The sequence below is a fragment of the Urocitellus parryii genome, chromosome 2, assembly GCF_045843805.1.
Source record: "Urocitellus parryii isolate mUroPar1 chromosome 2, mUroPar1.hap1, whole genome shotgun sequence".
NCBI lineage: Eukaryota > Metazoa > Chordata > Mammalia > Rodentia > Sciuridae > Urocitellus > Urocitellus parryii.
In genome coordinates this window covers 80,346,025-80,362,618 of record NC_135532.1, presented here as the reverse complement: position 1 = coordinate 80,362,618, position 16,594 = coordinate 80,346,025, and the positions used below count along the sequence as shown (strand labels likewise).

The following is a 16,594-nucleotide window of genomic DNA, read 5'->3' as shown; positions in this document are numbered from 1 at the left end:
ATGGACTTTATTTATATGTGGTACTAAGAATCGAACCCAGTGCTTCACACATGTAGGCAAGCGCTCCACCACTGAGCCATAACCCCAGCCCATAAGATTGCATCTTAAAATCAAATACAACAATTGTATTTTGAAAACAAAAACAGAATTTAGATTTTCTCTATATCCAAGATAATTTTATTTTTAAAAAGTCCTTTGTCAGCATATTTTCACAATTTAAGAAAAAATAATTTAATTCCTTATTTAGAATTTTTTCTAATATAGCAATATCAGTTTCAAGAACTTACTTTTTCTGTAAAAGGAAATATTCAGAATTCACATTAAACTTTATTTATTTTTTTAAGAATTTTTTTAATATTTATTTTTCAGTTTTCGGTGGACACCTTTATTTTATTTTATGTGGTGCTGAGGATTGAACCCAGCACCCCGTGCATGCCAGGCAAGCACATTACCCTTGAGCCACATCCCCACCCCCACATTAAACTTTTAAATAGTCTAGGCTCAAACTTTGTAGATGATTCTTTAAAGTAGTAAAATAAGAACACTGCTATTCTACATACTGCACGGAATATAGAAATGACTTAAAAATGCTTCAATGTGTGCTAAAGTTATTCTCAGAGCCAAACTCCATTATATTAAAAATATTTAAGGAAAAATGACTATTGTTGTAGACAAGTAATTGCCTCTCAAGGGATGCAGGACTCTCCAATTAAAACAAGCCTTCAAATTAACCTGTAAGTTATATCATGCTGTGGAAATTTACAATATTTGTTAATAGCTTTCCACTAAAGACTACACAGAATCCAGTTTTCTTTCTTCTATCGGAAACCCACTTCTGACAGAATTTTTTCCTAAAACAAAAATTTCAGTTATTCCTCATCTTATGACAGGGCAGAAGAAAATTTCAACTCTGATTTTTGACAGAAGCTACTAATGTCATATTTTTCACCTACAGCAGGATGACTTTTTGAAAATGAACAGACAACGATTTTCAGTCCATATGAGATACCTGTTCCCTTATTTCTTTCATTTTTTCCAATCTCTTGAGTTTTGTGGCATATTCTTGAACTTCTTTTAATCCAATATCTGTGCAGAGGCGAACCAAGAAACGCAGACCTAAATTGCAAAAAAAATAGATTTAGGGAAGAATATGCATATAGTGATAAAAGGCCAACAAATGAACTCAGTCTTCTGGGAAAGAGGTAAAAATGATGAGCACACATAGTGTTTCTTTTACTCCTGAAAAATAATTACAGGTTACAATCTCTGGACCTCTGGAGAACTGACTTCCTTGGAGGGGATATATATAATGGATCCTTTCCACTTGCCTTGTCCTTGAACTGCCAGATCCTAGAAGAAACATGGCTCAAGGACACTGCCAGGTGAGAACTCACAAGGCAGATATAACATTTGTTAATGTGCTAAAGGGCAATTCATAAATACATGTAAACAGCTGTAAGGGAGAGTAGGCTACAAAATGCAGACAGTCTGTACATATAATAAAATAACAATAATAATAAAAATTAGTAATATATGTTCTTTTTATTGTCATTAATTTGTTCTTTTAATAACTACTATTCACATTATGTGCAAAGCAATGGGAATGCAAAAAAAGTCAACATCAAATATATATAAAATAATTAGCAAAGGCTAGAACACCTATGGACATCATTATCCTATATATATATATATGAATTGTGATGCATTCCACTGTCATGTATTTAAAAAATAAAAACAATAAAAAAAAGAAATGAACACCTAAGAAGTGAGGAATCAGAACATCTCAATACCTTGCCTCTGCTTATTTGTTCTTCCTGTTCAGTCCCATAAATGCATCCCTGAGCTTTCTGTGTTTATCATTTCAATGCATAAAACAACAATGAAAACTTCTTTTATCACTTACATACATACATATACTTACATACATAATCACCAGTGACATTATTTAGTTTCACCTGCTATAGGTCTTATGCTATTCTGGGATTTGCTGCCAGGTGTACTTAAGATTGAGTTTACAAAATTAACAAAATTTAAAAAGCAAGTAATGAATAACCAAAACCACAATGAGAATCTGTTTTTGCATTAATGAGAATGGCTTCTGCCATTTATGGTCTCAGTTACCTTAAATATTTTTATTATTTAATTTTAAAATAATTTGTTTCCCTCAATACAACAGCAATGCAAATCATTGTAGAAGATTTTAAAAAATGTAGAGATATAAAGAACAAAATGAAAGTTTCGTCTTATACCTGTAGACAAAACAAAACTAAAATATGTATTTTTCCTATACTTTTTCAGTTGCAAAGAGAATAACTTCAGGTTATATTAAAAATAGTTTCTAATATCTGCAGAATATTTTATGATATGCCATAATTTTATTCACTTTTCTAAATGTTGTTTTCAAAATTTTTGAGGCTCTCTTATTTCCTTAAGTTATTAAATAGTGGACTCACTGGCATTCAAACTTTATGATTATTTTTAGGCTCCTGATACATATTACCATTCTGCCTTCCTGAAACTGTATTAACTTCTACTATGAGTAGAATTTTAGAAGTCTAGTTGCTTTTTCTCCCATAACAGATGAATGCTGCTCACACAATACGGAAGCTTATTATTGTTATATTTTTCCTATCAGTATCAAGATTTCAAAGGTATTTTATGATGCCCTCATAAATGAAGAGAAATATAGCATTCTTCTCATTTATACCCTCACCACAACTTTCTTAAATTATATTTTATAATTACCTACATTTAACTCTAGAAAATTTCATTTAGTTAATCTACAGTTGAATTAATTTTGACTCTGACTTGTTCTGATATAAAAGTATTTATTTCCCTTTTTGAGCTTTAAAGTTTGAGTCAGCTTTCCAGAGAGCTCCTACTAAGTTTTCAAAACGACTTTTTGTGGCTGAGGAGAGATGAGTACATTTTCTAGCCCCCCTATATCTAAGAATGTCTTTCTGTTGCATTTACATGCAGAGGTAAAGACTGTTCTACTGCCTTAGGTATTTAGTATTTGGTATTTAGTGTGGCTGGTAGCTATCCAAATTATTTTTCTTTGCAGACAGAAGATTTTTTTTTTGTGGTGGGGGTGCTTATTATAGAATATTTCTTATATTCTGTCTTTGATTTTTGCTTTTATTGCAACTGTTCTGGTTTATTCTTTGTCAATGCTTCTATTTTTTATATTGTATCTTCCTGGTCTTCTGAATCTATCCAACTCTTAAATTCTTTAATCTTTTTTCTTTTCTTTTCTCCACATTATGGGATAAATGATCAGTTTTCCAATTACTAATTTTGATTTTCTACTCTTTACTGCCTTTAGTTAGAATTTAACTATTATATATTTTTAGTTTCCCTATAATCCTTTCTTATATATCATACTCTTAGTATTACCCCCTTTTTTTGTATCAACCTATTTCACCTTAGTCTTTGACTTTCTGCTTGTCTGTTCTTGACTTAGTCTTACCCTCAGCACTGACAACAGAGAAAAAAAAGAGGGGGCGGGGATTACAAGGGACCAAATATGCATTTTCTCCTAGTTCCTATAATACTTTTTGAACTCTTTCTCTGGGTTATAAAAATTATTTATATTTCCTATTTCAATGGCACATTTTTTCATAGTTGCCCGCTGACTTCTCATCCCCTCTCCTTACTTGGGCTGAAATAAGGAGCAATCTATTCCAACCTGTACTTGCCAATAAAACGTACCTTGGGCTTTGTCCTATTCTTGGTCTACAAAGATACTGATAAACCGTTCTTGTGCTTTAGTATTCTGTTAAATATTTTCTTGTATGAGAAATGCTCTAGCATTTTTCCAAAGTTAACCTTTCTAGCCTATATGGTAAATTCCATTCCCTCAAACATCTTTTTCCATCACCATGGCTCTTCTGGGCATACTTTCAATTTCTCCTTTTCTACTGGACCATTCCCCTTATCCAACAGAAATGTTCACCTTTTCACATTCTTGAAGAAAACCCTCCCTGGATTCCACTACATTCTTTAGATTTCATCTTCCTTTCTCCTTCAAATATAAATTCCACAAAGTGGCCAATTACTTCAATTTCCACTCACATTTCCAACCCACAGTGATTCTGTTTCTACAGCTACTACTTCTCTGAAGATCTTTCAAAGTCACTGGCTTCCTGCCAATTCTTTTAGTTTTTTACTTCATGAACAACCATGTCTTTTCTTAAAATCCTTCTCCCTTGGCTTATCTTCCTGACTCCCCTTTTCTGTCTCTTTACCGTTTCCTCTATTTCACTTAAATGTTAGTGTGCTCCAGGATTCCACTCTTGGTTATTCCATATTTACTTTATGAACTGCCCCTAGGAAGTTTTCTCCTTTTGTAAACCTCAACTGTATCTGTAGATCATTTAAAACTAATCTATAATTCCAGACTAACATTTCTCCTCAGCTTTTACTGTATATCTTTCTACGCATTATTGTAATTTTGCTAAAGTTAAATAGAATGGATAAGTCTATCTGACATCCACAATACCTCAAAGAAAATCTACCTTAAACTGAATCATCATTTCCCCTAAAGTCTCTTTCTTCCTCTGCATTTTCTCTCACTTTATCTCCTACTGTCCACATAAATATCCGAGTTATTCTTCTCCGAGTTATTCTTCTCTTTCTCCTACTTTTATAATTAATCATTTTGACACTATTAAATAACTCTTAAGTACATTTCACCACATCACCCACCAACAACCTCATTGCATTTTGCCCAATTTCTTGCTGTACAATTTAGGTAGGGGATTTGGAAACACAGCTGTTCCTTACACTGATTCTTAGTCAACCCTTCTGCTTTCAGCACCAGTAGACACACCTCCCACTCTTGAATGTCTCCAATTCCTGGTATTTCCTGCAGTTCTGTGTTATGGATTGATTTGTTTCTTGTTGAATTTTTCACTGCCTACCTACCCCTGCAGTATTTCTAATCTGCTAATTAGAAAAAATGTCCTCAAAATTGCCCCAAATTTAATTATCTCTTTGTGTTTATAATTTTTGGAAAATGTCTTTTTAGTTTGTTTGTAGTATAAGAAAACATATGTTCCACCTGCTACAGTTTTTGAAATAGGATACATTTTAAAATAGAATATGCATTTTTAAATCTCCTTGTTCTTCCTAATGCTATTTTTCTACCTGGAATGCCTGTTTCTGCTTACCTCCTTGGTAAAGCCTCTATAACCTTCAAAGCTACTTCAAATGTCACTTCCTCTGTGAAACCTAATTATGGAAATTGTCTCCTGATACTGGTAAAATTAAGGGCTCTGTACTTCCACAGCACTTTGGACATTTTTCAATTAACTGTTATACTATATCAGACAACTGACTATTAGTGAGTCCTAGGAAGCCAAAATCAAGACTTAACATAAATTGTATTCCTAGCACATAAAAAATAGCTGATAAAAATTTGGGGGAAATGAATGAATGAATAAAGAAACAGGGAAAGCTTAAAGCTAACACACACTTAATTTAAAAATATTATTGAGAATACAAGGGGCTGAGGATGTGGCTCAAGTGGTAGTGCGCTCGCCTAGCATGCGTGAGGCACTGGGTTCAATTCTCAACACCACATTAAAAAAAAAAAAACAAAATAAAGAGAATACATATTATAACAGAAGAACACAAAAAACATACTGAACACATTAAATTTATATGCTGATGAGCCCCAACTTTAAGTGCCCAAATAACAGATCCTCGTGGCTATCTATGAGGTAGGTCAAACATAACATGTTTAATACAAGCTGAATTTTTTCTCTAAATCTTGCTCCTTCTCCAGTTTTACATCTCAGTGAATAGGGGCTCTATCCTTCCAGTTACCCACTTCTAGATCTATGGGGTTATCCTTGACTTCTCTACCCACCGACCCCTCTCTCTCATATTACATCCAAACAGCCAGAAAATGCTGTCACCAATACCTTCCAAACATATTCAGAGTTTGACCAACTTTCATCATCTCCACTCTTATCATTTGAGTCCAAGCTAATACTTTGAGTTCTCATGTGAATCTGCCCACCTCACTTTACTCTTCAGACAGCAGCTAAAATGATCTTTTGATCTGGACCTAAAGTACAGGAGGGTGAGTTAATCCTACTTTTAGTGATGCTCTGCGAAGTCATATTACATTTCTGGTCAAAATTCTCCAGTGGTTTATCATTTCCCTAAGAATACACCCTGAAGTCTTGATATGAGGCCTGAGAGGACCCTGTAGAAAACACAAATTATCTTCTACTTTCTTGTAGAAAATACACATTACCTGTTAAGATAAGTGTATACACAGGCAATTATTTAAACATATATCCTGTCTGTTCATACAGCCCACCTCCTCTGACTCATCCTTCGGCTCTTCCATCACAAGGTCCACTGTGCTCTGACCAAATGAACTTCCAAGTCTTAGTGTCTTGCTTCCTTCTATCTTTTCATGTCTGCTCAAATGCTACCCTGGGCATCTGAAAGATCTCCCCTGATGACCCTGTCTAAAACACTAGCTTTTCCCATATTTCTACCTACTTACCTGTGTTTCCTTCACAACACTTACGACTACTAAATAAATAATTTTATTGTCTTTCTTTTCCCAGTAGAATACAAACCACGACACCAAGGATTTCAGTCCATTTTGTTTTATGCCACACCGACACTGCTAGTAGAATGGTGTCTAGAATACAGTAGTCACTCAAGAATTTGTACATAAATAACCAGTTTATTACCATTAAAGTATTGCAAAGTATCAAGACTAAAATAATTTAAAATGCCCACATACTACTATAAAAATTGCCTTTGTATACACTTATATTAACAGGTAATTTGTATTTCCTATAAGAAAGTAGAAGGTAGTTTGTGTGTTCTTTTTTTTAATATTTATTTTTTAGTTGTAGTTGAATATAATACCTTTATTTCACTTGTTTATTTTTGTGTGGTGCTGAGAATCGAACCTAGGATCCTGCATGTACAAGGCAAGTGCTCTACCACTGAGTCACAACCCCAGCCCCTGGTAATTTGTATTTTCTACAAATAACACACAACTGTTTCTCTTATCTGCCTAAGTTCCAAAAAGTGTGTCTTAAGATATTTAATGTAAAATAAAAATCATTTATTTTGGTGAATGTCCTATGAAATGTAGAACCATCTGCAGTCTGTAGAACAGGCCAATTTTTGAGTGAAGAATATATTTTAAAACTAAATTATCCTGTTTGGTTCATTTGAAACTACTCAGCTAAAAATAAGACATGCTACAGGTATTAATATAATTTTTCTAAAGCTACAGTTAAGATATTCTATTGATAACACTTGTATTGAAAACTGTATAGGCCAAAATCATGTTGAACATTCCTTATGGCATATAATCTTTCATTTAATTTTTAGAGTAATTCTGAAATTCTCTATAAAGGAAAAATCTTGGCCTTGCTTAAAGGTATTCCCTGCCCAGACCCTGTGCAGAAGGGCTGTGGCTACAGCAGTAGTTTTCATCTGGCAGCAGTTTTGCTCCTCAGGGGACATTTGGCCTTGTTTGAAGATTTTCAGTTTTCATAACTGGGGATGAAAGTGCTATCACATCTGGTTCATAGAGGTCACGGATGCTGTCAAAAATCCTAAAATCTACTAGATGGCTTCTCATAACTCAGAATTATACAATTTCAAATGTCTGAAGTGCTAGGCTGAGAAACTCTTCAGCCTGCCAGACTGTTGAACTGCTCCTTTTTTATAGCACTATCACTGCTATCGTGCTCTCTCTTGTGTAATATCTAAAGCACCAGTTCTCTAGTGTAACAGAGATGGGATCAAAAGCCTACCAACAAAGAAAAGCACAGGACCAGAGAGATTCTCAACAGAGTTCTACCAGACCTTCAAAGAAGAACTAACACCAATCTTCTTCAAATTACTTCATGAAATAGAAAAGAAGGGAATCCTTCCAAACTCATTCTATGAAGCTAGTATCACCCTGATATCAAAATCAAAGACACATCAAGGAAAGAAAACTTCAGACTAATGTCCCTGAAAAATATAGATGCAAAAATACTGGCAAATCGCATACAAAAATATATTTAAAAAAATAGTGTACCATGATCAAATGGGGTTCATCCCAGGATGCAAAGTTGGTTCAACATACAGAAATCAATAAACGTGATTCACCACATCAATAGACTTAAAGCATTACATAATTTTATATCTTAATAGATACATAAAAAGCATTTAACAAAATACAGCATCCATTCATGTTCAAAATACTAGAAAAACTAGGGATAGCAGGAAGATACCTCAACATTGTAAAAGCTATATATGTTAAATCCCAGGCCAACATCATTATAAATGGAGAAAAATGGAAAGAATTCCATCTAAAAATAGGATGCCCTCTTTCAGTACTTCTATTCAACATAGTCCTTGAAACTATAGCCAGAGCAATAAGGCAAAAGAAAGAAATTAAAGGGATACAAATAGAAAAGAAGAAGTCAAACTATCTCTATTTGCCAATGACATGATTCTATATTTAGAAGACCCAAAAAAACTCCACAAGAAAATTTCTAGAAATCATAAATGAATTCAGCAAAGTAGCAAGATACAAAATTAGCACCCACAAATCAATTGCATTCCTATACATTAGCGACAAATCAACTGAAAGAGAAATTTGGAAAACTATTCCATTCACAATAGCCTCAAAAAAATATTTGGAAATCAATATAACAAAAGAGGTGAAAGACCTCCACAATGAAAACTACAGAATGCTAAAGAAAGAAATTGAAGAAGACCTTAGAAGATGGAAAGATCTCTCATGTTCTTGGACAGACAGAATTAATATTGTCAAAATGGCCATACTACCAAAAATGCTGTACAGATTTAATGCAATTCCCATTTAAATTCCAATGATGCTCTTTGTAGAAATAGAAAAAGCAGTCATGAAATTCAGTTGGAAAAATAAGAGGACCAGAATAGCCAAAGCAATCCTTAGTGAGAAAAGTGAAGCAGGAGGTATGACAATACCAGACCTTAAAGATACTACAGAGCTATAGTAATAAAACAGCATGGTATTGGCATCAAAACAGACATAAAGACCAATGGTACAGAATAGAAGACATAAAGATAAACCCATATAAATACAGTTATTGAATACTAGAAAAAGGCACCATAAACATCCATTGGAGGAAGATACCCTCTTCCACAAATGGTGTTAGGAAAACTGGAAATCCATGTGCAGCAAAATGAAATTAAACCCCTATCTCTCAAAATGCACAAAAACTCAACTCAAAGTGGATCAAGGACTTAGGCATTAGAATCAAAGACCCTGCACCCACTAGAAGAAAATGCAGGTTCAACTCTCCATCATGTTGACTTAGGAATAGAATTCCTCAACAGGACTCCTAAATACAAAAAGCAAAATCAAGATCAATAAATGGAATGGAATCAAACTAAAAAACTTCTTAATAACAAAGGAAATGATCAAGAATGTGAAGAGAAAGCCTATAAAATGGGAGAAAAATCTTTGCACTTGCACCTCAGAACAATAACCTCCAGGATATATAAAGAATTAAAAAAACCTAATACCCTAAACCAAATAACCCAATCAATAAATGCACAAAGGAACTGAACAGATACTTCACAGAAGAAGAAATATAATCGGTCAACAAATATATTTAAAAAAGTTCAACATCTCTAGCAATTAGAGAAATGCAAATTAAAACTACGCTGAGATTTTTATCTCACTCCAGTCAGAATGGCAATTATCAAGAACACAAGTAACGGTAAATGTTGGTGAGGATGTGGGGGAAAACGTGCACTTATACATTGCTGGTGAGATTGCAAATTGGTACTACACAATGGAATATCACTCAGCCATAAAGAAGAATGAAATGATGGTATTTGCTGGTAAATGGATGGAACTGGAGACTATCATGCTAAGTGAAAGTAAGCCAACTCCCCAAACCAAAAGCCAAATGTTCTCTCTGAGAAAGTTGGAAAACTATCCCATTCACAAAGATATATGGATGCTAACACACAATAAAGGTGGGGAGGGAAGAATACAAGTTTATTGGATTAGATAAAGGGGAAGGAAGGGAATCGGAGTGGAATGGGAATAGGAAAGACAGTAGAATGAATGGGACATAACTTTCCTATGTTCATATATGAATACATGACCAATGTAACTCCACATCATGTTCAACCACAAGAATTGGGAGTTATACTCCATATATATATATATGTATATATGCATATATACATATATATATACAATATGCATATATACATATATATATATAATATGTCAAAATGTACTCTTGTCATGTATATCTAAAAAGAACAACAACAACAACAAAGAATCACATCAAATGCTTTTAAAAAGAAAATTAAGGTAAAAAAAATAAGATGCCTAGGTTCACTGCATACTTAAATGACAATCCGAAGGTAAGGCTGTACTTTCAAAGAATTCTACAAGTAGTTTCCTTGTAGCCTGCTTCCTGACTGGCATGCAGCTATGAGTTTATAAATCTACTTCTAAATAGCCTTAAAGAATACCTTGATTCTGCACCATTACCAAAGATCACAGCTGAGCTATCTACTGCAGAGCTAATAAAAGCTAAAATAAAAGACAAATGGAGAAATATAATTAAGGGACATGCAGAATGTCTATTTAATCCTTGATTCAGCCTGGGTCATCAGAAAACTCAGCTCAGGACAGATTTATTTCTATTAAACTGTAATGTGCCTTTTTGTATTCATTGTCAGTAAAGGAAAAAATTAAAAGTAGTCTTTTCAAACATGTTGTTTCATTTGATGCAGATGTTTTTGAAGTATTTACTGTATCTTTCGATGACTATCTGCTACATGTCTTGGTGTCTCAAGTACAATTAAGAATTGGAAAGTTTTCTTCTCAAGAAACTAGTTTTTACTTCTTCATAAAATAATATTATATAACTAACTCTTCTCTTTCCTTTGTGTACAAGACAATTCAGGGCAAAAAATACAGTTCAATGAGTACACACAATAAATGAATTTAGGTATTTTCTTTTTCTTTAACCTGATTTTGTTGTTATTGTTGTAATACTTCACATTATCATAAAGTTTGCATGAAATCTATTGTGTAACAAGATGAGAAATCAATGAATATTTTCTACAAATCTAATTTACCACTGAGAAATAAAATATTGAAATAATATTTAAAAAAAAAAGTAACAGGGCTGGCGTGGTGGCTCAGTGGCAGAGCACTTGCCTCACACATGTGAGGTGCTGGGTTCGATCCTCAGCACCACATAAAAATAAACAAAATAAAGATATTGTGTCCATCTATAAATAAAAAATTTTTTTTAAAAAATTAAAAGTAACATTAAAAATCATTTACTACCAGCATCAATAAGACTATTAATGTTCTATTTTTATAAACTCTAAAAGTATTTTTTCAACCTCAAAACATCATATATGAAAATGAATAGTTAAAATGCCACAGTTTATAAACTTTAAAAATTCAATAAGTTAAAATTTATTCTCAAAAAATTTCATAAAACTTGAGATATTTTGTTTACTACTGAAGAGAATTCAGTATTCTATTTAAAAATCTATCAATAATTAAATTCTATAAAAATACATACTTACATAGTCAAATTTTCTGATTCTATAAAAACATTAAATACATGTATCAGAAAACACAGGTGACATTTTTGTATGTAATTACTGCAGCAAATGTAATTTTATATTAGAACTAAAATATGAGATCGATCTTGTGCCTTCAAAGTTATAAAATGTAAGATCACTTACATTCAACATTTTCAGGAAATTTTCTGTGAATATCTTTGTAAGTATCTAATGCTTTTTGGTAGTTACCTATAAATAAAAAAATATAATACATTAGCAAATTATATAAACCAATAGGATTTGGCAAAATATTAATTTTAATCCAATACGCTTGCACACCTTTGTGGTTTGGCAGAAAGCCTTCATATCTGCCACAGGCTATATACATTCTTACTATAACTTGTGAGAGAAAAATGTACAGATAAAATAAATTTAAAAAGGGATAGAGCAGAAGCAAATGGGTAATGGTTGGAACTTATTTTACTTCTTAAAATAAATATTTTAGTGGCTAAAATTAAGATCCATTCAATTTCTGAAAAAGGATTTTTCCAGATGAACAACTGATAAATTTAAAAATAATTTGTGATAAACTAATAGTAATTTCAATGTCATTATCTAGTAGGAAAAGGTAATTTTTTTAAAAACACTAAAAAGTCTACTGAAAGCAATTTTTTTCATAATAAAAAATGTGGCTTCATGTAGCAGTAATAAATAGGAAAAATGAGTTTAGGTCAAAGATCTTTCCTAAAATCTCATCAAACAAGTTAAAAATCTCTCTGGGCTTCACTATGTAAGACAAATGGCTATTCTAATTTTTGAAAAGTTGTTGTGAGATCTAAATGAAATAGGGATAGGAGACATGTAGCATATAGCAAATTCTAAATAAATGTATGCTGTTTCTTCTAACCTTGCACTTCAATAACTCAAGCAGTCAGAAGAGCTTGTTTTTGTACATTTACATGACTGACATTGAAATGAACCTAGACAACTGGAAACTCACACTGATATAAATAAAACGTATATAGTACAGTCAAATTGTATATCCAGTAGGATTATAGTAATGTTATAGATCAAGCCCTACACTGGAGTGTGTATAAAACATTCTCTGGTGCCATACTGAAGGTGCTCAAAGATAAAGACACCTCCTACAAAACTGAGTGAGAATACACAGTCAACACTTTCACAATTTGTGTTTCCTTTGAATTGAAGACTATCTTTTCCTGGGTCATTTTTATATTCTACAAGAGCGATTATAAATTTGTTAACATCAATCTCCTAGCTTAATTTCTGATATTTTAAGCAAAATCATTCACTTCACAGTCATTCTAAAATTATTGTCATCTCTATCCTTCAGGACAAGTGGTATCAGCACAGAATGTAATAAAAGCAGTAGCAGACAATATAAACCAAGATATCTAGTGATCTTAGGTATTAAAAAGTGTCTAGTTCTAGTTCTGAGTTTTCCTTAAGCTTTTCAGATGTGAGACACTTTTCCTATTATAAATTTGGGTGAATACACATGGCATTTGAGAATCATGTGAATAGAAAATGAAAATATAAAAAGAATCTGGGGCTTGGGCTATAGCTCAGTGGCAGAATACTTGCCTAGCATGTGTGAGGTTGCCTAACTGGGTTTGATCCTTAGCACCACATAAAAATAAATAAATAGAAGGCATTCCGTCCATCTACAACTACAAAGAAAAATTTAAAAAGTATAAAAAGAATCTTTATTTTTCTGTAGCTAACTTGTGAAAATGATTACATGTGATTTTGAGAACTAATCCATTTTTGTTTGTGGTGCTGAGGACCGAACCCGGGCCGCACGCATGCCAGGCGAGCGCGCTACCTCTTGAGCCACATCCCCAGCCACGAGAACTAATCCATTTTTAAGACAGGTATTGGAATACATAATTAATATCTACTTTGTAGGGGCTGGGAAGTAGCTCAGTGGCAGAGGCCGTGGGCTCAACCCCCAATACTGTAAAAACAAAAAGAAAAACAATACCTACTTTGTAATATGCAGTAATTATTATGTTTTTCATATAATGCTTAATTACGTATAGTTATTTAAAAAGCTAGTGTTTTAAAAACATGCAACTTGAACACATTTATATGCATAATTAACTGAAAGAAGGAAAGAAGCAAAATAAATAAAAAATGAATAAAGTCAAAATATTTACCACTTCTTCTAAAACAACTAGCTACCATCAGCTGCCATTTCACTTGTGTAGGCCTACAAAAGAAATAATAAATTAACTGAAATTAGAGATGAAACAAAAATATTTTGAGATGTTCAGTTTTATAAATCTTTATATCTGTACTTTCGATTACTTTTTGACCTTGTTATTTGATCATTGTTATTATTGAAAATAGCAGATATATAGTTCTTTCATTAAAGCTTGTTACATTTACATTATAACATCTAAATTTAAGAGCCTTACAAGGTTCATTTATAGTTCATGCTTTATTTAGATGTTCTTACGAACCACTTAACCTACTTAGTTAAAAAACATATTATTCTGTTGTAAACATGATCATCATTTTTGCCATAATCTTTAATCATAACATTTAAGATTACAAATTTAATACCTAAGGGTCAATTTTTGATCTTATGTTTGAATAATCAAGCTTAAACCAAAAGAGTGAGCAAAGGAGGAAGGAGGGCATGGGGAAGTACTAAGGAATGAAATCAACCCAAATTATACTATATCTATATATGATTATATCACAATGAATCTCATATATATAATTATAAAGCACTAATGAAAAAATAATTAACTGAAGGGAGACCAGCAGAATAGAGCAAGAGGTTCAGGGGAAGGGAGGAAGAAAGGGAAAGGGGGGTACTAGGGAATCAGATTGATCAAATTATGTTATATGCATATACAAATATGTTTAAATGAATCTCACTATTAGGTATAATTATAATGCACCAATAAAAAAATAAAAAGACAGCAAAATAGGATACTATATTTCTTTATTTTCCCTTTAAAAGGAATAATTTTTTTCTCTAAAATAAATACCTATAGGATTTCTATAAATAAATACCTGACAACTGTTAAAAATACCTAAGAATGAAGAGATTTTAAGAAATAAAAACCCAGGAAACGTTTTAATGCTCCTCTCACTTTTTTGAATATCCATTCTACTTACCTGATGGCTTCAAAAACAGCCTCATTCCCTACTCAATTTGATGGCAAACTTACCAGCTTTGGAATCAGATAAATCTGGGTTTAAATCACAGCACTGCTACTTGGGCAAATTATTTAACTTCAAACCCACTGCCTACACACCCACCTACTATGATCTAAATAAAATACATATCTAACCATATTACTTCCCTCCTTAAAATCTGTCACCTCCTCCACCCACATGTTAAATCCAAGATTCTAACCCAATTTATCTACTTTCTAGTCATTTTCTGCTTCTCCAACTCGTCTTCTACCTTGCCTTGTCTAACATTTCAGGCCACTGAAAATCCAAATCTGCTAGACTCTTGGTCTTTGCGTATACCAGCACCTCTACTTGAAGGCTTATTCCAACTTCTACACTCTTCCCTGACAGGATGGATTGACTGGTTTATGTATTCCCAAAACTCTAAAATCTCTCAGCAGTGCTTTAATCATACTGTTTTTTTTAATATGTGTATTTCTGAATACTAATGTTATCCTTCTTCTTCTATAAATGTAACCACTATTCTGACTTCTAACACTGTTAACTTGGTCAGTTTTTGAACTTTAAATGAATTAAATTATACAGAATGCATCCTTTTATAAATAGCTGAATCATTAAAATATAATTTACATAGCACACATAATAGTTTTAGTATGTTCCATTAACTTTTCAAAATTATAACTATATACAACATAAAATTTGCCATTTTAACTATTTTTAGGTGTACAATGGCATTAATTACATTCACAATGGTGTACAAATACCACCACTATCAATTCCTAAAACATTTTTCCCCCCATGATACTGGGAATTGAACCCAGTTTTGCCATTGAGCTATATCCTCAGTCCTTTTTATTTTTAAATTTGAGACAGGCTGACCTCAAACTTGGGATCTTCCTCCTGCCTCAGTCTCCCAAGTTGCTGAGATTATAGACATTTGCAACCGTGCTCAGCTCCAAAACATGTTTTTGACATGAAACAAACTCTGTAATGCTTAAGCAGGCACGTTTTCATCCTCCTCCTCCTCCCAGTTCCTGGTAATTTCGAATCTCTTTTTTGTGTCTATGAATTTACCCTAATCTTAGACACTTCATACAAGTGAAATCATAGAGCATTACTTCTTTTGTGTTTGGCTTCACTCACTTAGCACAGTGTTTTTAAGGTCTTTCTACATTATAGTATATATCACAGCATCCTTCTTTTTTATGGTAGAATAATATTCCATTGCACATGTATACTGATGCACAGTTGGGTTGTTTCCATCTTTTGACTACTATAATTCATGCTGCTATGCAATATGTATTTGAGTCTCTGCTTCTATTACTCTTGTATATTTACTTGGAAGTAAAATTGCTGGATCATATGGTAATTCTAAGTTTAGCTTTTTGAAGAACTGCCAAACTGTTTTCTAGAAAACACCATTTATACCAGTAATGAACAAAGGTTTCAGTCTTTCCCCATCCTCCCCATCACTTATTTTCTTTTTGATAATACTACCCTAAAAGGCATGAGGTAGTATCTCATTGTGTTTTTGATTTGCATTTCCCAAATGATTTATTATGGTAAAAATCTTTCATATGCTTGTATTCTTTATTGGGAGAAATGTCTATTCAAATCCTTTGCTCATTTTTAAAATGTTTTGTTGTTGTTGAGTTGTAGGATCTCTTTATAAATTTTTCATACTAACCCCCTTCTCAGATATATGATTCATAAAGATGTTTCCCACTCTGTAGGTATCTTTTTTATTATTTCTTTTATCAAAAAAACTTTTATAAATTTTATGAAGTCAAATTTTCTACTTCTTGTGCTTTTGGTATCATACACAAGAAATTAATGCCAAACTTAATGCCAT

At 32.7% G+C, this 16,594-nt stretch overlaps 1 protein-coding gene across 1 annotated transcript in view; it reads right to left on the bottom strand.

Annotated features, from left to right (window-relative positions):
- The window catches only part of Ift88 (intraflagellar transport 88), a 114,050-nt gene that overhangs the window by 25,967 nt on the left and 71,489 nt on the right, over positions 1 to 16,594 (bottom strand). The window contains exons 21-23 of the mRNA XM_026394913.2: positions 13,749 to 13,801; positions 11,752 to 11,817; positions 1,010 to 1,116 (exon numbers count right to left, since the gene is read on the bottom strand). Coding sequence (XP_026250698.1) covers positions 1,010 to 1,116; positions 11,752 to 11,817; positions 13,749 to 13,801 — 226 coding nt within the window. The remainder of the gene's footprint in view (positions 1 to 1,009; positions 1,117 to 11,751; positions 11,818 to 13,748; positions 13,802 to 16,594) is intronic.